The sequence below is a fragment of the Rattus norvegicus genome, chromosome 5 (assembly GCF_021556685.1).
Source record: "Rattus norvegicus strain SHRSP/BbbUtx chromosome 5, alternate assembly SHRSP_T2T, whole genome shotgun sequence".
In the NCBI taxonomy this organism is placed as follows: Eukaryota; Metazoa; Chordata; class Mammalia; order Rodentia; family Muridae; genus Rattus; species Rattus norvegicus.
Genome location: NC_141538.1, coordinates 109,210,921 through 109,233,801, shown reverse-complemented (window position 1 = coordinate 109,233,801; position 22,881 = coordinate 109,210,921). Strand labels below are relative to the sequence as shown.

The window sequence follows — 22,881 nt, the reverse complement described above, 5'->3', positions numbered from 1 at the left end:
GCTGGGAAGGGGGTGGGTCCCAAGGCCCAGTAACAGACTTCCTTCCACTCTTCCACTTGCTCCCTCTGGAGCTGAAGCCTGAGCCCCTCAGTAGATTTCTTTGAGCCTGGTAGAGCCTTATTTATTGCCCATTCTTACCCAAAGAGTCCTCCAGGACTCTGCAAGTTACTGATAGGTCTATGTGAGACCTCCAGAGTTTCCCCTTTAAGGGCAGCAGCAGCAAATCCACTCATCTCGAGCCTGAGGAACTGGTGTGTCCTTTTCTTACCTTTCCACATTTCTTGAGTGGATGGACCAGATGAGCTGCTGCTTGGTGCAGCCTTCATGGATGAGGTAAGAAGGGCCCCAAACCTTCAGATTGCTCTGAGGAATCTGCTAAATACCTCCAGGGACACTCAACAAATAGCCACTGGCCGCGTATAGGAAGACTTTGTGCTACCATGTCAACAAATAAGGAACACGAGAAAGAGTATGTCTGACGACCATGTACATAATCTGTACATAATATTGCAGTAATATATTTACCTATGGTTTGTGGGCATGTTTACTGCCATTGGCCTGGAGGAGACACACCGGAGATTCAGAACGTTCTGCTCTGTCCAAGAGGAGGTTAGGGAAGTGGCCTCTGGGACGTCATGTGATGGTGGTGAACGCCATGCCTGAGGACTTGTTTCCCAGAGCCCTCTCTCAAACATGACTCTCCCTTGAGGCCATGGCATTTTATCTCATGGTGAAATATTGCCTAAGCTCATCCTTTGAGCTGTCTTGGAAAGGACATATTGTCAGTGCCTTCTCTAACATCTCTTGAGCCTTGCGCAAAATCTCTGCAGAGATTTTCGCTGGGGACTTGTCGCTGGGACCTGCTGCAGAACCGCTTGGCCGACACGGGGATCCTGGACACTGTAGCGCCTCATAGTTTACAAGCATGCCCTTCATCGCAAGTGGCCCCTTTAAAAGTCCAACTGCAGCGTTGTGAATTGAGCCAGCAGCTCTGCTGGGCTGTGAACAGTAGACAATTCTTTGCCTTGCTTCTGACAGGAAGAGGTGAGACTATCCATCCTGGCTCTGGAATCCACCCTGGCTGTGGGAAGCGTGGGAATCCTAGCACTTCTGAAACCAACTCTGGAAGGCGCTGGAAAGCTAAGGCTGTTTTGTCCTCTCCTCGCCCTTGGAAGGTCAAGAAAAAACGGCTTACCCGAACAGGCATGAAAGCATGCCCCATCATGGACCTCTGTTCTCTTTGAAAGAACAAGTCAGTAGCTCTGTTAGGGTTAAGGGCTGGTATGTGCCCCTGTGGGCCGAGAACTATGAATTTGGATAACCAGGCACATCCCATCCCAAGGCCTAGATAATGAAACAGCTTTTAAGGAAAGGTCTAAATTTGTCTGTGAAGCACTTTAATGTCTTACCTAGAGGCTCTGCTCTCCGGCCTCTGCCTTGCTCTATCTGCCCCTGAGGCCCACAGCAGCTGAGGCTGACTCCAGCCCAGCTACTGCTCTTCCAAGCTGCAGAGAAATTGAATGGAATGGGGAGTAGGTGCCGTAACCAAGAGGATCCCAAAGGGTAGCAGGGGGCACCTTTCTGAGAGCCCACAAGGAGTCTGAGACTCCTTATCCTTCTTCCTGTTGCCAAAGGTTTGCATCCAGGGCTCTGCTCTATTCCAGCCCTGCACTCCAAATTCCACTCCTTGAAACTAAGCAGCCTGGGGACCCTCCAGGGTACTAGTGGGTCTCTGATCTAAGACAGACAAACTCCGTGTTGGAAATATACGCTCTGTGCGCTTCCTGTGCTGTAGCGCTTGAACTTAGCTGCAAACATGACTGGCAGACCTTAAGAGATGGGCTTAGGATTCCAGAGCAGGGAGACAATCCAACAGGCTACCAGCTCTTCTTTCTAGTCTTTCTGGAAAATTACTGGTCTGCTCTGGGTCCAGAGACAAGCCAGAGTCGGCTCTCCCTTTGTCCTGAGTCCCTACTCTATGAGATAGCCATTGCCAGAAGAAGGTATAGGAAACCACAAGGAGCAGTATAGCGTCAGGTACGGAAGTGTCTGCTGGTGGATTTCCGTGTAGCTCATCGCTCGCTAGGTTGACTGAGCTTTGCTAAGCATCAGGTCCTGAACAAAAGCACAAAAGATAGAAAAGTTTAATCTCACCCAAACATAGAACTTTTTATTTTTTGGTAATCCATAAAAGGGGGGTGACACATGGAGCATGCATTTCCTTCTATGTCTCCAAATTGTTGGAACTTCCTCGGTGTTTAGAAATTGGAACCGGTAGAAAAATACACAGTGGGCTGTCACCTTGAAGTCGGTTCCTAAAAGACTAAGGCACATCCAAACGCAGAAACCTGGGAAGTTTGAAATGAATTAAATATTTTCCTTCATATTTTAATAGTCACAAAAATGCAACAGGAAAAGAGGCCAAATTCTAAGAATGACCCTTTCTGGAAGACCAACAGGAGAGACTCGTGTGTATAATCTGCTCCCACATTTAAAAAAAAAAAGAGTAAATGTAATTTAATAGTTTTGTAAATGGGAGAGGGGGGAAATCTATAAACTATAAATATGTTATTTTATTTTTTGTACTTTTTAAAGAAGAAAAATATTTACAACATGAAAAAAAAGAAGTGGACAAGTCAAGAGTGTCATGGCATTTCAAAATTCATTTGTCCACTTCATTCACCTAAGCATGATTACCAAGGTCCAGTTATCAAAGCACTGAAAACCAGCAAACAAAGGCCCCCTTGTGGCTGCCCCAGTTAAGCTGTACAATCAATATTAACACTTTTCCCTAACAGGGGTTTCCCCCTTATAGTTTTATAAACTGCCATTTGCCTATGGGCCATATTGTTTCTTCTCTACCCAGACACACATATCTTGTGTCCCTTCAACCCCCAGGAAAAATATCTCTTCTGCTTTTCCCTAGTCCTCTATCTTTGTCTCTTATTCTTGGTCCTATGTCTTTCTGGGTCAAATAAATCACCTTTTGAGTGAGAACTTGGTTGGGGAGTGCATTGTACAAATACCAGTCACTTTACACATTTTGACAGTATGCTGTCTGTGCATTCAGAAGAATATGATACACAGGAGAAAAGGAAAGACTTAGGAATTAGCCATGAATGGATGAGAAGCAAGAGACAGGTATATCCAATTGCCTGAACACAATGCAATGTCATATGCATCTATAATAATTGACAGCTTGATTGTGTATATAATTTCATTACAGAAAAATACCAGTGTAAACAATAAAATTGTTTTAAATAATTAAAGAATGAACAAATAAAACAAGTTGCATTTGTATATTATGAACAATTTATGGAAAATGTATCTATACAAAATTATGCTGCAATATATGTTGCATCATATAAATAGTTAAATAAGTGAATAAATAAGCACATAAAGAAATAAATGGGTACAGGTAGACAGACATGCAGACACTAAGTGGAATGCACACAGACCCCTCCTTCTCCAGAGAATTTCAGTTATAGAAGGCTAGACAGAAACGACACAAAAGACCTTTTTATGCATACTTGTCCATTGCTCATATGACATGACTTGTGGACCCGAGAGGATTTCCCTTTCTAAGATGAATTTGAAGAGAACAGAGTCTTTCTGAATTCAGTTCTTCTGGAGAAAAGTCTGTTTCAGTGTGAAAGAAACTCTGCCAGCAAACAGAATTCTGAAAAAAAAAACTCACCAGAATTGGATTCTGTTCTGTCTTTGCAGGCTAAGCCAGTACGTGGCTCTCTTCTCTAAAGATTTAGTTTCCTTTTTCTTTCTCTCTTTCTTTTCTTCTTTCTTCTTTCTTTCTTCCTTCCTCTCCTTCTTTCTTTCCCTTTCTTTCTTCCTCTTTCTTTTTACTGTCTTTGTTCTTTCTTTTTTCCTGTTCTTTTTTTATTGTTGAAACAGTCAGCTTTAGATCGTTAGAAGAACATTGTTGAAGGTCTAAAATTAAGAGGAAATTCTTATACATGAGAGTTTCATTCAAACCTTGAATTCCTTCATTCATGTTTCAATGATGGTTAGATGTCTTAGGAAAAAACTCCAGTCAGGAATCAAGATGTAAAGAATAGACGCATTTGTAGAGTGAGCAGAGCTGGGTAATGAGGAGCACACAGTGGGGCTCTCTGCATCAGGGAATGGTAACTAAGGACAGTGACACTGAAAGATGGGGTCTGGGACAGCAGAGAGCTGCTGGGAGTCTATCGAAGAGAAAGCTGTGTGTGTGCACATATACACATAAGTATATATACCACATATGGCTATTATACATCATATATACAAGGCATCAAGTATAAGATATGCATTTATCTGTAATTCCACTTTCTGTTTCAGTCTAAGATACTGACACCTATATATTTCTCAGCCATCAATTCTTACTGAATATTTAATTCAGGGATTAATCTTCCATGCCCAATGTATTTAATGGCAGAGATGTTCAGGTAATTGTGACAAGACAACAAGTGCCTCAGTTGTCTGTACTTTCACACTTATTCTTTCATCATTCCTGAGGCGTTGGTTTGGTGGTCAAACTCTTCAATTCTGTTCTCTGTCTCTTCTCTACTTTCCTAGAAAGAAAACCCTGCTGTCAGTTTCTGCCACTGAACCAAAAATATGATGTCATTGAAGTGAAAGCTGAAAAAGGAACTGATGTGCCATCTAAATAACAGAGTAGTAGCAAAAATGTTAGGTACTAACATTAAAAGGACAGGATCTATGGACATTAATAAGATATGAAAGTGACTATATTTTCAGGTGATCTTCAGTGTCAATGCAATCCACATAAAACTTTGAGTAATATTTGTCTCAGAAGTATGATATTTAAAATACATGTGGAGCCATGAAGATAACAAAGAACAAAGCAGTGCTCTACTCATCCTGTCACAATACCTGATTTGAAATTAGAGCCTACACCTAAGAGTGGGTTCCTGCACTAGCCAACGCTTACCACAGAACTCTTTTACAGTCTCTGCTAATGAACAGAGAGACTCGCAACTGATCACTGAGAAAAGGAAGTGCTGATTTCCTGGCCTCAGGAACCACTGAAGAAGAGGGAATAGAAGAATTGGAACAGCCAGAGGCAGTGGATGACTCAGCAAAGCCGCGTTCTTGAACACAACAGAATAGTTACTCATGTGAACTGTGAGTGGCTATGACTGAATTGACATGACCACGCCAGACGAGTTATCAGCTTGGAAAACAGAGGCAATTCCACCTCCAGCTGAGGAACAATGGAAAAATATTGGTGCTGGAGGAAAGAGATTCAGGTAACCTCAGGCCGGGACCCCTGAGAGTGGCTTCCATGCTCCATGAGATGGTGCTGTGCCATGCACAACTAGTGATTCAAAGGAGATGGAGCAAAAGTAGAAGCATGAGGAGGAAGCGGAGGAGGAAGAAAGAGGAGGAAGAAGAAGAGTAACAAACAGAGAAGTAGAAAATGGGAAGAGGAAAGGTCCAGGAAAATAGAGAAGGAATAGTGGTGTTTCAAAGGGTTAATTTTGGAGTCACTTCACTCTCCTGGTTGGATTTATTCCCAGATTGGTTTATGAGGCTATGAGTGGGGTTAACTCCCAGGTTCTTCTTGTCTTGCTTTTCTGTGCCATATAGGCAGGGTAGTCATTTTTTTAACCTGTTTTGCATTGTTGTACATGTTCTCATTCATATTTAGAACCTAAAACCACTAAACTAATTAATGATAATAGTAGATGACAAATATATGAGATCAAGGAAATGAAATGCTAAATAAATCCAAGGCATATTTGATCAAAGTGGACTAAGGATTGTGAGGAGCAAGACTCTCTGGTTTTCTTCTGCACAGCAGCTGTTTATCCAGCCAGAAGAATACTATATGCCAGAGAGAAGAAGATGAAAATATCTAGGGCTTGTCTAAATACTGTGCAGTGTATATGTCTTTCCGCTCTGATATTTAGAAAGTGTTCATTTGTACAGTATTTACAGTGTAGACTCTAATGTTTAAAATTTTTGATAATGTTAAAGAGATAGCAAATAAATTAATCCAAAGTGTCTTATAAAGCAAATTTATTTGAATATGAAATAAATTACAAATTATGACTTGCTGTATTAAAATATAAGACTGCAAGGTTTGACATAAATACCTTAAATTATATTACTAGCACTAAAAATAAATAAATAAATAAACAAACAAACAAACCCAAATGGGTTCAAATACAAAAATGGTTTTATATATTGAAAACAATTTTTCAATATTGCTGAAACATCTAGGCAGGCTGATTGTATTCATATTAAAAGTAATGAGAGTTTTTAAGGGAGCACTTATAAAGTGTGATACAGTGTTCGAATCCAGGAGAGTCCTCTAAACACTTTGTTTCACAACTCACTTCTCTTCTCTCAGTTTTGCCACCAGCTTGGTTGAGGAAGACAGGGCTCTCCAGATTTCTGCTCTGACCACCTCCCAGGCACAGGGGCTGTGTTTCTTCTCTCTCAGGTACACAGTGATCCTGTGGAAGTATTCCCGCACAGCCAGCAGGGAGTCTTCCTGGGTCAGGGGAGATTCCTGCATCCCCACCTGCTCCATAAGACAGACTTTGAGGTCACTGAGCTGCTGGTGGAGGTCATTGCAGAATGAATCTAGGAGGGTTGCATTCCAAGCAGCAGATGACTCCTTTGATGTGAAGAGGGTCAGGACCTGCTGGGTCAGATCTTGCAGGACAGAGATGGCTTGAGCCTTCTGGATCTGCTGGGCATCCACCTTCTCCTGGGGGAATCCAAAGTCCTTTCTGTCCTTCAGGCAGGAGACAGGGGAGAGTCTCCTCATTTGTGCCAGGAGTGTGAAGGCTCTCTTGTTCCTGAGGTTATGAGTATGAGGCAGGTCACATCCTAGACAGCAGGTGGACGAGTAGCTCATCACCACCAGGACCATTAGGAAAGCACAAACCATAGCCATTGTGGATCTTGCAGATTCTGATGACTCTTTGGGCAGTGTGTTTGAGTCTTCCCCTGTAGGTTCTCTGATAACCCTGCTGTGTGCATCTATCTTAAATACGGGCAAACACAAGTTTCCCCTTTCTGAATGCTCTCCCCCACTTTGCAATTCTCTTTTCACTTTCTTTACCTCACTCTCCGCTTGCATCTGGGCATTTTTTTTTCTCAAGCATTTGGGTTCCATCATTGTTTTCCCTTTCACTGCTGCCCTCAGAAGGCTACAGCATTCTACAGCATTTATTACATTTAAACTGAGATTAACCACTATTCCACAGATACACAGTCTGTGTTTAAAATTAACACATGCATTGCAAACACTAGATTTCCTTTAAGTTTGTATTTTAAAGTTATTTTAATTCATTTTATAATTATTTTTTAATTTTATTTATGCCATTTATATAAATATTTGCATCAAAATGTTAAGTATGATACAAATTCTTTCTAAATTAGACGTATTATTGTGGCCTGGCAGTGGCATTTTATAGGCAAAAGGGTATGCAAGTTCAAGGCCAGCCTAGTCTACAGAGCAAGTTCCAGGACAGTCAGGACTACACAGAGAAACCCTGTCTCTAAAAGACTTATACTGATATAATGGCATACTTCAAATTTTTCCACTGTTTAAAGGCTAAAAATTAAGTTATTTTCTTTATATTCCTTTCATGGACTGTAATATACATATTTATAAAAGATAAATCTAGCCACCACTGTATATTAGTTCATTATCCAATGATTTTCATGGCATTCTGTGGGGGAGTATATGCGCAAAAATCTGTATGTTCAAGCTTTATAATCTGGGTTTGATTTCTGGAACACAGGGCTGCAATAGACAACCAAAGCTTGTAATCAGATGGCCTCTGATCACCACATTCATAGCAAAACAAGCTTGTGCCTACATCCACACTCTCCCGGTGTTCCACTCTGTTTCAGTATGTGGGTGTGTCTCTCTCTTAATATCTCTCTCACACACATACACACACAGTCACACATTCACACATTTTCACACACACTCATCATGCATACACACACACACACACGCACGCATGCACGCACATAGACCCACTCATATATAGATACACAGAAACACACAAACACATTCACACAATACCCACAAACACACATACGTGCACACAGAGAGAGAGAGAGAGAGAGAGAGAGAGAGAGAGAAGCATTCTCACACATAGACTCACAAAAATGCAAACACACACAGTCATAAACAGACATACAGAGACACACAGAGACCCATAAATAAAAATTCTCACATGTATGTGGACACACACATACATACAGACATACACACAAATATCCACACATATATAAACCCAAAAATACATCCATAGACAAAAACAGACTCACACATGCACACACACACACAAACACACACTCCCACAATACTTATACATATATTAAAAATTCCCAATTCATGCGCACACACATACTTAATCTCTCATATAAGACAGTTTTAACACATAAACACACACTAGACAAACACTTTAACTCACATACACCCACACATGTGCAGAGTTCCCCGTAAACATCTGCCATCATTCAAACATAAACACTCACACAGGCACAGACACATACACACATGTACAAATTCCCACACATTCTCACTAATGTTCACAAACCTTTGCAAACACGCACATGCAAATCCTTAAACAAACTCACATGTATACATACTCAAGTACATACAAAGACACACATATAGGCATACATGCCATTACACATTAACACACTGGGTGACACACAGGCACTTGGACATATTCACACAAAATAACACATGCAGACACACACAAACACACACATTCATACACATACACAAGAGTAATAAGATATTTAAAACCTCAAAGCTTAAAATTTCATTTCTCTCACAACTTTACACCATTAACCCCATGGATTTCTGAATCCATTGCATAGTGGGAAGACCTTGTGTATTAAAAATTTACCCATGTCATGGTCTCCAAGAGGTAGACAGGGGAAGTTTGTCCTTACAATGGATTCCCTCTAACCTTCCTCCAGCAAAGCCTCAATGCCTCATAGACTATTCATCAGAAATAATCAATGGCTTTTCATTGATATTGTTTGTTCCTGGAAGATGTGATGAAGGCTGCAGTGTCCTGTGAACACTGCTTCCCTGTGTACCAACCTCCAACATGTTGAACCCCAGCAACATTTTGCATCTAAACCAAAACATATGGGGAAGTATCTGAAATTTGTATTTCAAATGCTTGAAAGCTCACACTCTATACCAACAGTACTATTAAAACCATACAAAGCAACATGCAATATTTATAATTATACTCAGGATATTGTAGTATCGGAACCACAGACAATGTTCCTGTCAAATCAGTGTAGAAGCAGTTCTAGCTTCTCTACACCTCCTCACAGCAGTTAAGGGATCTACACAGCCATTAATTTGTACCTCAGATTTTAAAGTCTTGGCACTCGTTTTGAGAGTTAGAAATAAATGGAATTAATTTAATGGAAACAATATGTGTTCTATGTATGGTTTTATATATTAAAAAAGTCCTTCTCTATAGGAGGATATTAGCGTCATTATTTCCCCTTTCGGGGGAAAATGTAACTAACTGGAATATTTGTTTTTGTGCTGCTGATAATTTTAGTTTCTTCTACTTTTAGGGTATACACTGTCAGACACTTGGGAACCATGTCCCCTCATCTCTCTATGTCTGCCAAGGCTGGTATGATTTCCTTGGCTTTGCAGACCTTCTCAGTGCCCTTCCATTTGTTGAGTCTCCATAGCCTTCTTACGCCTCCATCTCAGATTCTTAAACAAGAAAGTCTGTTTTTCTGTCATTGCTGTGGATACACAGAGCCAACAGAATTGTTGTTTTTAAATGATTAGTTGTATAAAGGAAATGTAGGAACCCAGTAAGCATGTGCATAGGGCTAGTTAGAGAGAACAGGATCCCTTAGCTGTGTCTCTGTCTGAAAGTCCATTGCTCTTCCTTGGAGGCATAGCATGTACAAACACACACAAACACACACACACACACCACATATATACCCATGCAAAGGCTATAGATCAAGTGGTACTTGTTTTATAATCTTTTTTATTTTTATGCTTTATTAAAATTTGGTTTCTTTTCCTTTAACCCCCTGTGCTTTACTGAATGCTGCATCTTTATTTTATAAATATCTGCACATTATTTTGTATCTGTATTCTTAACTCCTCATGCTTTATTAAAGTCTAGGAACTTGTCTCTCCATTATTGTTCTACACTTGAGTAAGTGCCAAACCTCTGTATTAACTGTTTCAATAAGAACTCTGTTTGTCAATAAGAACTAAAATTTACTAAAACTAAAACTGATTCATGGTTAGATAAGCCCTGGGGAAAATTAACAATGTCACTCTCACTATTTGTGCTTACATAAGTGCCAATATCTCATGGTGAACACATACTGTTTAGCATCAGAGAATTAAGTAAAAGTCTTTGTTCCTAGAGCTCCTTTCTATGGCAAGTCAGTCAGGAGCCTCTCACAGGCCAGGCAAGAAGTTCAGAACTAGTTAAGTCCTTTTGAACCGGAGAGAAAAGAGAAAGGAAAGAAGTCATTCAGATAACACACACACACACACACACACACACACACACACACACACACACACACACACACACACACTCACACACTCACTCACTCACACACTGAGTGAATAGAAATCAGCTGTACCACTTCCTTTTTTTAATCTTCTTATAGCTTTTTGACATAAAGTATTCTATGTAAGAAAGAATTGCTTCATAGGTAAAATGTTACAACAGTGGAGTTACAGAAAGGGATCAGTGTAACAAGTTCAAAGCAGTGTTGTATAATGTAACCTTATTTTAAAGTTCAAAGAAGCAATTTTTACACAGCCTTGCCTTATCAAAGATCACACTTGTGGTTTCATGCTGGCACCTGTTTTTTTTTTTTTTCAAATTTGTCACAATCCTATTTCTTTTTTTACGTTATCATGAAAGCTCATCATATTTATTATTATGTATTTTGAGGAGTAGGCACATTCTATTCTTGATTCTAAGTTTATTACATCTTTCTACCAAAACAACTAAAACCATCCCTTAAAACATTCTTCCTGCAGTTCCCACATGTTCTGGAAGCAGAGACCCAGTGATGGACCAGATCCCTCCATTGGTGCCCAACAAAGCCATCGTCTGCTACGTATGCAGCTGGAGCCATGTATAGTCTTTGGGTAGTGGTTTAGTTCCCGGGAGCTCTGGTTTGTTGGCATTGTTGTTCTTATGGGATTGCAAGTCCCTTCAGCTCTTTCAATCCTTTCTTAAATTCCTCCAGTGGGGGTCCTGTTCTCAGTTCAATGGTTTACTGCTAGCATTCGCCTCTGTATTTGACATGCTCTGGCTGTGCCTCTCAGGAGACAGCTATATCCGGCTCCTGCAGCATGAACTCCTTAGCTTCATCAATCTTATGTAGTTTTCGTGGCTCTGTGTGTGTGTGTGTGTGTGTGTGTGTGTGTGTGTGTGTGTGTGTGTGTGTGTCTGTGTGTGTGTGTGTGTATAGAGAGAGAGAGAGGGAGAAAGAGAGAAAGGGAAAACTGTACAACCATGTGGGGCAGGCTCTGGAAGGCTGTTTCTTCACTCTCTGCTCCAAAATTTGCCTCCATATCTACTCCTATGAATAATTTTGTTCCGCTGTTTAAGAAGGAGTGAAGCATCTGCACTTTGGTGTCCTTCTTCTTGAGCTTCATGTGGTCTGTGGATTGTATCTTGGGTAATTTGAGTTTTTGGGCTAATATCCACTTATCAGTGAGTTTTTCTGAGATTGGGTTACCTCACTCAGAATGATACACTATAGTTCAATCCATTTGCCTATGAATTTCATGAAGTCATTGTTTTTGATAGCTGATTAGTACTCCATTGTGTAGGTGTACCACATTTTCTGTATCCATTCCTCTGTTCATTCATCTGGGTTCTTTCCAGCTTCTGGCTATTATAAATAAGGCTGCTATGAACATAGTGGAGCACGTGTCTTTGTTGTATGTTGGAGCATCTTTTGGGTATATGCCCAGGAGAGGTATAGCTGGATCCTCAGGTAGTGCAAAGTCTAATTTTCTGAGGAACCTCCAGACTGATTTCCAGAGTGGTTGTACCAGTTTGCAATCCCACCAACAATGGAGGATTGTTCCTCTTTCTCCACATCCTGCCAGCATTTGCTGTCACCTGAGTTTTTGATCTTAGCCATTCTCACTGGTGTGAGGTGAAATCTCAAGGTTGTTTTGATTTGCATTTTCCTTATGATTAAAGATGTTGAACATTTCTTTAGGTGTTTCTCAGCCATTCGGCATTCCTCAGCTGTGAATTCTTTGTTTACCTCTGAACCCCATTTTTTAATAGGGTTATTTGTCTCCCTGCCGTCTAACTTCTTGAGTTCTTTGTATATTTTGGATATAAGCCCTCTATCAGTTGTAGGATTGGTAAAGATCTTTTCCCAATCTGTTGGTTGCCGTTTTGTCCTAACAACAATGTCCTTTGCCTTACAGAAGGTTTGCAGTTTTATGAGATCCCATTTGTCAATTCTTGATCTTAGAGCATAAGCCATTGGTGTTTTGTTCAGAAAATTTTCTCCAGTGCCCATGTGTTCGAGATGCTTCCCCACTTTTTCTTCTATTAGTTTGAGTGCATCTGGTTTGATGTGGAGGTCCTTGATCCACTTGGACTTAAACTTTGTACAGGGTGATAAGCATGGATCGATCTGCATTCTTCTACATGTTGACCTCCAGTTGAACCAGCACCATTTTCTGAAAATGCTATCATTTCTCCATTGGATGGTTTTTGCTCCTTTGTCAAAAATCAAGTGACCATAGGTGTGTGGCTTCACTTCTGGGTCTTCAATTCTATTCCATTGGTCCATCTGTCTGTCTCTGTACCAATACCATGCAGTTTTTATCACTATTGCTCTGTAATACTGCTTGAGTTCATGGATAGTGATTCCCCCAGAAGTCCTTTTATTCATAAGTATAATTTTCAATATCCTGAGTTTGTTGTATTCCAAATGAATTTGCAAATTGTTCTTTCTAACTCTATGAAGAATTGAGTTGGAATTTTCATGGGGATTGCACTGAAACTGTAGGTTGCTTTTAACAAAATGGCCATTTTTACCATTTTAATCCTGCCAATCCATGAGCATGGAGGTCTTTCCACCTTCTGAATCTTCAATTTTTTTCTTCAGAGACTTAGAGTTCCTGTCATATAGATGTTTCACTTGCTTGGTTAGAGGCACACCAAGATATTTTATATTATTTGGGACTATTGTGAAGGGTGTCATTTCTCTAATTTCTTTCTCGGCCTGTTTATCCTTTGAGTAGAGGAAGGCTAATGATTTGTTTGAGTTAATGTTATACCCAACCACTTTGCTGAAGTTCTTTATCAGGCTTAGTAGTTCTCTGGTGGAACTTTTGGGGTCACTTAAGTATACTAACATATCATCTGCAAAGTGATATATTGACTTCTTCCTTTACAATTTGTGTCCAGTTGAACTCCTTTCATTGTCTGATTTTTCTGGCTAGGATTTGCATTACTATATTGAATGAGTAGTCCCTGATTTGGTGGGATTGCTTCAAGTTTCTCTCCATTTAGTTTAACATCAGCTATTGGTTTGCTGTATATTGCTTTTACTATGTTTAGGTATGGGCCTTGAATTCCTGATCTTTCCAGGACTTTTATCATGAAGGGATGTTGAATTTTGTCAAATGCTTTCTTAGCATCATGTGTTTGAGTTTGTTTATATAGTGGATTATGTTGATGGATTTCCATCTATTGAACACCCTGGATGAAGCCTACTTGATCATGATGGATTATCATTTTGATGTATTCTTGGATTTGGTTTGCAAGAATTTTATTGACTATTTTTGTGTCAACATTCATAAGGGAAATTGGTCTGAAGTTCTCTTTCTTTGTTGAGTCTTTGTGCAGTTTAGTATAAGAGTAATTGTGGCTTCATTGAAGGCAGTGGATAGCGCTCTGTCTGTTTCTATTTTGTGGAATACTTTGGACAGTATTGGTATGAGGTCTTCTGTGAAGGTCTGATAGAATTCTGGACTAAACCCATCTGGTCCTGGGCTGTTTTTTGTTGAGAGACTTTTAATGACTTCTATTTCTTTAGTAGTTATGGAGATTTTTAAATGGTTTATCTGATCATGATTTAACTTAGCTACCAGATATTTGTCTAGAAAATATCCATTTCCTCCATATTTTCTAATTTTGTTGATATAGGCTTTTGTAGTAGGATCTGATGATTTTTTTAAAATTTCCTCAGATTCTATTCTTATGTCTCCCTTTTCATTTTTGATTTTGATAATTTGGATACACTCTCTATACCCTCTGGTTAGTTTGGCTAAGGGTTTAGCTATCTTGTTGATTTTTCTCAAAAACTGGCTCTTTGTTTTGTTGATTCTTTGTATAGTCCTTTTTGTTTCTATTTGTTTGATTTCAGCCCTGAGTTTGATTATTTCCTGCCTTCTACCCCTCTTGGCTGCATTTGCTTCCTTTTGTTCTGGACCTTTTTAGGTGTGCTGTCAAGATGCTAATGTATGCTCTCTCCTGTTTCTTTCTGCAGGCACTCAGAGCTATGAGTTTTCCTCTTAGCACATCTTTCATTGTGTCCCATAAGTTTGGGTATGTTGTACCTTCATTTTCATTAAATTCTGAAAGGTCTTTAATTTCATTCTTTATTTCTTCCTTGACCAAGTTATCATTGAGTAGAGCATTGTTCAAGTTCCCTGTATATGTGGGCTTTCTGTTGTTTTTATTGTTCTTAAAGACCAGCCTTAGTCCATGGTAGCCTGATAGGATGCATGAGATTATTTCACTCTTTTTGTATCTGTTGAGGCCTGTTTTGTGACCGATTATATGGTCAGCTTTGGAGTAGTTACCATGAGGTGCTGAGAAGAAGGTATATTCTTTTCTTTTAGGATGAAATGTTCTAAAAATACCTGTTAAGTCTATTTGGTTCATAACTTCAGGTAGTTTATATATATATATATATACATATATATATATATATATATATATATATATATCTGTTTAGTTTCTGTTTCCATGATCTATCCATTGATGAGTGTGGAGTTTTGAAATTCTATCATCTATCTGTCTGTCTATCTATCTATCTATCTATCTATCTATCTATCTATCTATCCATCTATCCATCATCTATCTATCTATCTATCTATCTATCTATCTATCTATCTATCTAGTTTTCTTTCTTTCTCTCACACACATACAGAAACACACAATCACACATTCACACACACTCATTTGTGACAACTTACCTCAAATGGGCTGTGAACCTCTATCTGCATTTTTCTTTGGCATACTGAATTTGTCAAGACTGAGATTTCTTCTCTGTGTTTATAGATACTTTTCCATGATTTTCTCTTTCAGTGCATGGAATGTTGTTCTTATCTCATTTGTTTTATGTGTACATGATCTTGTAGCTACCTGTGCCTCTGACTATTGCTTTCAAATCTTTTTCAAGCAATTTGCTTTTCCTCTCAGAAATCTACCAAGGTCTTTCACAATCTTGACTCCACAGCATTTGTCAAAAGAAATCCTTTGTTCTGCAATTCCATCTGGCCTGTATCCACACCACATGTCTGCTTGGAGACCCTCATATTCTTTCTTTTCTCTTTTTGTTATTTCACAGGGTTGAAAATATAGCACAACTAGTCCATCTCAAGAAACTGAAGAATCAGAAACTCTGCCTTACTCATTTCATTTCCTGAAGCAAACAGCAAATTTCCCCCTTTTTACAAGTTAAATACCAGTGTTACTATTTGTCACCTATTTTTTTCTGACTGTCACTGTGGTTTGTACTTTTTCAAACACAAATATTGTAAATTTTTGGAGACTTACTTAATAATTAAAATACAAAATGGGGAGATAGCTGGAGTCAGGAAGTTACTTGCAGTAAATGCAGAAATAGCTGATTGGTTTCTCAAAAATCCATGCCTGTACAGGAGCACATGTCTGTAATACTGACACTGAAAAGGAGACACAGACATGTACTTGGAATACTTTACTAGTTAGTGATTTCAAAAGAAGTTGGTTTATTTAAAATATTTATCACCTTTAGTCTCTCCCTCTATGCATGTGTATGTTTGTATATGTTTATGTATATATGTATGTGTATAAGTTAGTAATATGCACACACTTGTGTGTGTGTGTGTGTGTGTGTGTGTGTGTGTGTGTGTGTGTGTGTGTTTAGAATGGATGAAAGAACAAGGTTTAGCCAGTTCAGAAAATATCTGCCTGTGAGTTAAGTTCAAAGTATCCTGTAATTGTTGACTAGGCTGATTTCTTAGCTGGTATTTTCTATGAGGCAGATTTCAATAAATTTAGATTCTAATGCCAGTGAATGAATGAATTGCTAACAAGGGAAAAGCACACAAGCAAACACAAAAGCACCTTTCATGTACTGATATAGGCTTCCAGCAGAAGGCCTGGCTCATAGTAGAGGTGAGTCTTCACACCTCAAAGATCCTGACTAAAGCTCTCTCTTCCCATTATAGAGATCCTGACTAGAAGTTGATTTTCTCACTACAAGTTAAGCAAAACTAGATCACATGTGCACCTACCTTTTGGGCTTTCAGTTAATTCCACATTTAGTCAATATAAACAAATATCATATACCCATAGGCCAGGCAGTCTGGCTACAATGGTGAGCCCTCATTTAAGGAAGAGATCCAGTCAAAGAAAATAAGGTGAAAACCTGATATTGATTGACATCTGGCACCAGTGTATGCACATCCAAAAGTGAACATCTAGCATATATTTACAATAGGAACATTTAACTCACTTTATGAATAATAAATACTTAATTTTAATTAACTGCAACATATACTTTTACGTGTTTTAGATTATTAACGTCTATACCAACACTAAAACATAAAAGAACTGGAACAGGTATCACCAGCATTGAGCTCACAATGTACTACAGACCTAAAATGATAAATAGAGCATTGGTTTGGGATATAAACAGATGATTGATTTATGGAATTGAATAGAAGACCCAGGCACAATTCTGTACATTTAAATTTAATTTACAAAATGAAATCTCATTTTAAAGAAAGAATACAAAAGTACACACTGGAAATAAGACATCATCTTCAACGATTGGTGCTCGTCTAATTTGATGCTTGCCTCTAAAATGATGAAAATAGATCCATATTCATCATCCTGTAAAAAACTGAACTGCCTAGCATCAAGGACCTTAATATATGGCTTCATACACTTCATCTGAAAAAGGAGAAAGCAGTGAATAGGCCTCTACTCATTGGAAAGTGCAAAGAGTTTTAGATGTGTTGGCCTGGACAAGTGCATTTGTATATGGAAGACAGAGATGGGTGTCAAGTAAACTCAGCACTCTCTTCTTGACGCCTTCCTCACAGTGCTTCACACTGGTCTGGCAGCTTACTGATTTAACTAGGATGTTGGCCAGATCACTTCCTCCATTAGTTAAGATGCTTCTGTGTCCGGCTCTACATACCCGGGTACTGATCATTGCAACTCAGGAATAGCAGACACAGAGAACTGGATATGGACATTTTAACATTCTCAATCCTGAAGCTTGACAAATTTGGCAGTCTCTAGCTTACATTGTGTGTCTCTACACAGATATGTCTTCATGGACAGCGGTGTGATGCTTCCTGAATGCAAGGTCCTTTCTGTGTGAAATCAGTGTGCATTGAATCAAGTCTGCTTCTGTGTACAGGAATGATGGCTCAGTACTTTGTCACCTACTGCATTGACCTGTCTCAGTCTTCCTATTTGGTCTCTTGATTCCCAAACTTTGTTTAATAAAAAGAAGTTATTAAATCAAAGGTGTGAAACATGATATGACATTACATATTTTCTGAGCAAGTTGATATGTGGAGTTATTTCATAATATTTTATATAACAATGAAAGTGATGAAGATTATATTAAAATAACCATCAAAGAAACAGTACAGAAAGTAATATCTGAAATGTATTTAGCAGTCACACCAATAACCATTTATCCAATAATTACAGTCCCTAGCAAAGTCTATTTCAATTTTCAGATCTGCAGCAAATATTCATGTCTTATGAACTTGTACAAATACACAAATTACCAATGTATGTGCCTATCATACGTAATTCTATACCTATTCCTCTGCACCCTATGAGGAATCAGACATGGCAACACTCTTGTGAGCATGTTTACCGTCCAAAGAGACAGAGGCATCTTTCTCCTGACCATGGAGTCCAGGGCCAGAACAAAACGTCAAGGAGGAAGTTGTAATTGACAACTCCCTCTTAAGAAGAAACTTAAGGTCTAGCATTTCCTTGGCAGTTCTACACACAGATACACATTGTATTCCTCTGTTCCAGTGTACTTTAAACCTCAAAGAGGCTGAGGTGTCAAGAACCTCTGTTATGTTGCTCCATGACCCTGTAAAACACAGATCTCACCCCAATAGAAATATAAACTAAGTTATTCTGCATCAGTTTTGATTGACCATCACCTGAAACACAGATTCACATTATATCTCGAGGACTGACCGTGGAGTAGGTTACCTAAATCTTGAGGTCACATATCAAAAGACAGCCATAGATCAGTGCAGTTACCAAACTCACTGTTGCTGGCATCAGCAGGCAGAGCAGTAGGTGAAGAATCCCTTCTGTGAGCTCACATGCTATTTTACAGCATTCCTAGCTCAGGGTTGGTTGTCTCAGTTTCACAAGGCATTACCTAATGATCAAAATGTCGTGACTTTGGTTGTGAATCATTACTGAGGGGAGTGCACACAGACCCCCTCCTTCTCCAGAAAACTTCAGTTATATAAGGCTAGAGAGAAACAACAAAGAAGACCTTTTTATACATACTTGTCCATTGTTCAGATGACATGACTTAGGAACACGAGATGATTTCCCTTTCAAAGATGAATTTGAAAGGAATAGAGTCTTTCTGAATTCAGTTCTTCTGGAGAAAAGTCGGTTTCAGTGAGGAGATTGGATTCTGTTTGGTTTTTTGCAGACCAAACCAGTAGGTGGCTCTGTTCCTTTCTGAATTTCTCTCATAATTGAAGATTTCGTTTCCTTTTTCTATCTCTCTTTCGTTTCTTCCTTTCTTCTTTCCCTCTTTTTTTCTTCCTTGCTTCTTCTTCCTTCCTTCCTTCCTTCCTTCCTTCCTTCCTTCTGTTTTTTCTTTCTCTTTTTTCCTCTCTTCCTTCTTTTTCTGTTTCTTTTCCTCGTTCAATCAGTTTTAGGTCATTAGAAGAACATTGTCTAAGGTTTAAAATTAAGAGGAAATTCCTATATCTGAGAATTTGATTCAAACCGTAAACTCCTTCATTCTGGTTTCAATGGTGGTTATATATTTAAACAAAACCTCCAGTCATGAATCAAGATGTAAAGAATTACAGCATTTGTAGAGTGAGCAGAGCTGAGTAATGAGGAGAGAATGAGGAGCACACACTGGGGCTTTCTGCATCAAGGAGGGCGAAACAAGGGCTCTGAGGATGGAAGATGGGGTCTGGAGCAGCAGGGAGGTACTGGGAGTCTATCAGAGTCAAAGAAATATGTGTGCATATATGTACACATATATAAATACATATGTACAATTAATGGTATTATATCATATGTACAGCATATCATACATAATATATACATTTGCCTGTACTTCCACTTTCAGTTTCAGTCTAAAACACTGATGCCTATATATTTGTCAGTCATCAATTCTTATTGAATATTGAATTCAGAGATTAGTCTTCCATGTCTAATGTGTCTAATGGCAGAAATATTCACTTAATTGTGACAGAAGCAAGGGCTTTCTGTGCCTCAACTCTCTGTATTTTTGCATTTACTCTTTCATCTCTCCTGAGGTATTGAATGGTCGAAGTCTCCAGTTCTAGTCTGTGTCTCTTCTCTACTTTCCTAGAAAGAAAACCCTGAGGTTGGTTTGTAACACTGAACCAAAACTATGATGTCATTGTAATGAAAGCTGAAAAAGGAACTGATGTGTCATCTAAATGACAAAATGATAGCACAAATGTTAGAAACTAAGAAAAAAAGGACAAGATCTATGGCTATTAATAAGATGTTATGAAATTGACTATATTTTCAGGAGATCTTTAGTGTCAACACAGTTCACATAAAACTTTCGGTAATATTTCTCTCACAATTATCATATTTAAAATACATGTGGAGCCATGAAGATAACAAAGAACAAAAGCATTGCTATATTCAACCTGTCACAATACCTGATTTGAAGTTAGAACTTACATCTAAGAGGGGGCAGTTGTCCTGGCCAACACTTACCACAGAACTGTTTTACAGTCCCTGCCAATAAACAGAGAGACTCACAACTGGTCACTGAGAAACTGAAGGGCTGATTTCCTGGTCTCAGGAAACATTGAAGAAGAGGGAGTAAAATATTGGTGATGGAGGAAAGAGATTCAGGTATCATCAGGGATGGAGCACCTGAGAGTGGCTACCATGCTCCACCAGATGGTGCTGTGCCATGCACAACTAGTGGTTCAAAGGAGATGGAGCAAAAGCAGAAGCATGAGGAGGAGGAAGAGAAGGGAGAAAGAGGAGGAGGAAGAGGAGGAGGAGGAGGAGGAGCAGGAGGAGGAGGAGGAGCAGGAGGTGACAGAGAAGCAGAAACTGAGAAGAGGAAAGGTCCAGGAAATAGAGAAGGAATAGTGTTGTTTCAAAGGGTTAATTTTAGAGTCATTTCACTTTCCTGATTGGCTTATTCCCAGGAATGGATTATGAGGCTATATGAGTGGCATTAATTCCCAGGTTCTTCTTGTCTTGCCTTTCTGTGCCATATAGGCAGGCTAGTCACTTTTTATCTGTTTTGTGTTGCTGTACACGACCTCACTCATATTTAGAACCTAAAACCACTAAACTAACCAATGATAATAGTAGATGACAAATAAATGAGATCAAGGAAATGAAATGCTAAATAAATCCAAGGCATATTTGATCAAAGTGGACTAAGGATTGTGAGGAGCTAGACTCTCTGGTTTTCTTCTGCACAGCATGCTGTCTATCCAGCCAGAAGAATACTATATGCCAGAGAGAAGAAGATGAAAATATTTAGGGTTTGTCTAAATACTGTGCAGTGTATATGTCTACCCTCTCTGATATTTAGAAAGTGTTCATTTGAACAATATTTACAGTGTACACTCTGTTAAAAATAGTTGATAATGTTAAAGAGATACCAAATTAATTAATCCAAAGTGTCTTATAAAGCAAATTTATTTGAATACAAAATAATTTAATTACAAATGATCATGTTCTTTATTAAAAATATAAGAATGCAAGATATAGCATAAATATCTTAAATTTACTAACACTCTAATAAAAAGTGAATAAATAAATAACCAATTGGATGCAGATACAAAAACTGTTTTACATATTGAAAATAATTCCTCAATATCACCAAACCGTCTAGGCAGATTGATTGTATTCATACTGAAAGTTATGAGAGCTTTTTAAGGAGAGACTATAATGTGAGATGCAATGTTGTAGTCCAGGAGAGTCCTCTCCACTTTGTCTCACTACTCATTCCTTCTCTTCACTCAGTTTTGCCAGGAACATATCTGAATAAATCAGGGCTCTCCCGACTTCTACTCTAACCACTTCCCAGGCACAGGGGCTGTGTTTCTTCTGTTTCAGGTACATGGTGATCCTGCCGAAGTATTCCCTCACAGCCAGCCAGGAGGGTTCCTGGGTCAAGGGAACTTCCTGCACTCCAACCTGCTGATTCTGACAGGCTTCAAGATCTTTGAGCTGCTGGTAGAGGTAATTGCAGAATGACAATCGGAGGGTTTCATTCCAAGCAGCACGTGACTCCTCTGATTCGAAGAGGGTCAGGACCTGCTGAGTCAGGGTTTCCAAGACGGAGATGGCTTGAGACTTCTGGATCTGCTGGGCATCCACCTTCTCCAAAGGGAGTTCAAAGTATTGTATGTCCTTCAGGCAGGAGACAGGGGACTGTCGACTCATTTGTTTCAGGACTGTGAGGTTATGAGTGCGAGGCAGGTTACATCCTAGACAGCAGGTTGACCAGTGGCTCATAACTACCAGAATCGTGAGGAATGCACAAACCATAGCCATCGTGGATCTTGCAGATGCTGATGACTCTCTGAGCAGCGTGTTTGAGTCTTCCCCTGTAGGTTCTCTGATAACCCTGCTGTGTGCATCTATCTTAAATAGTGGCAAACACAACTTTCCCCTTTCTGAATGCCCTCCCCTAGCTTCCCAATTCTCTTTTCACTTTCTTTACCTCACTCTCTGCTTGCTTCTGGCAATTTTTTTCTCAAGGATTTGGGTTCCATCATTACTTTCTCTTTCACTGATACCCTCAGAGAGCTGCTTTACATGGTTTCTCTTAAATTATACTTAAATTGTCATTAACCACTATTCTACAAATATGCAGTCTCTATGAGACATTTATACATCTATTGCAAACACAAAACTTTCTCTGTGGTTGTACTTGATTTAAAAGTTATTGTAATTCATTTACAATTATTTTTTATTTTATTTAGGCCATTTGCATAAATATTTGCATCAAAGTGTTGAGGATGGTGCAAATTCTTTCTAAATTAAAAATATTATTGTGGGAGCTGCATTATACTGGCAAAAGGGTATCAGAGTTCAAGGCCAGCCTAGTCTACAAAGCAAGTTCCAAGACAGTCAGGACTACAGAGGGAAGCCCTGTCTCTACAGAAATTGTACTGATATAATAGTATACTTCTAAATTTTCCATTTCTTAAAGGATAAAAGTTAAGTTATTTTCTTTATATTAATTTTCTTAAAGTAAGTATAGCTAATGCTGTATATTCGCTCTTTATCCAAAGATTTTCATGGCATCCTGAGAGATATACATGAAAAAAGCCTTATGTTCAAGCTTTATAAGCGT

At 39.0% G+C, this 22,881-nt stretch overlaps 2 protein-coding genes across 2 annotated transcripts; both read right to left on the bottom strand.

Moving 5' to 3' along the window:
- Window positions 1-6,355: 6,355 nt before the first annotated feature.
- Ifna4l1 (interferon, alpha 4 like 1) lies at window positions 6,356-6,925 on the bottom strand. The gene has a single exon (XM_087551765.1). It carries the CDS (start codon window positions 6,923-6,925, stop codon window positions 6,356-6,358), a length of 570 nt encoding a protein of 189 aa, XP_087407891.1.
- Window positions 6,926-21,521: 14,596 nt separating this feature from the next.
- Window positions 21,522-22,076, bottom strand: LOC120103164 (interferon alpha-12-like). The gene has a single exon (XM_087551632.1). The coding sequence runs from the start codon at window positions 22,074-22,076 to the stop codon at window positions 21,522-21,524; it is 555 nt and encodes a 184-aa protein (XP_087407758.1).
- Between the last annotated feature and the right edge of the window lie 805 nt (window positions 22,077-22,881).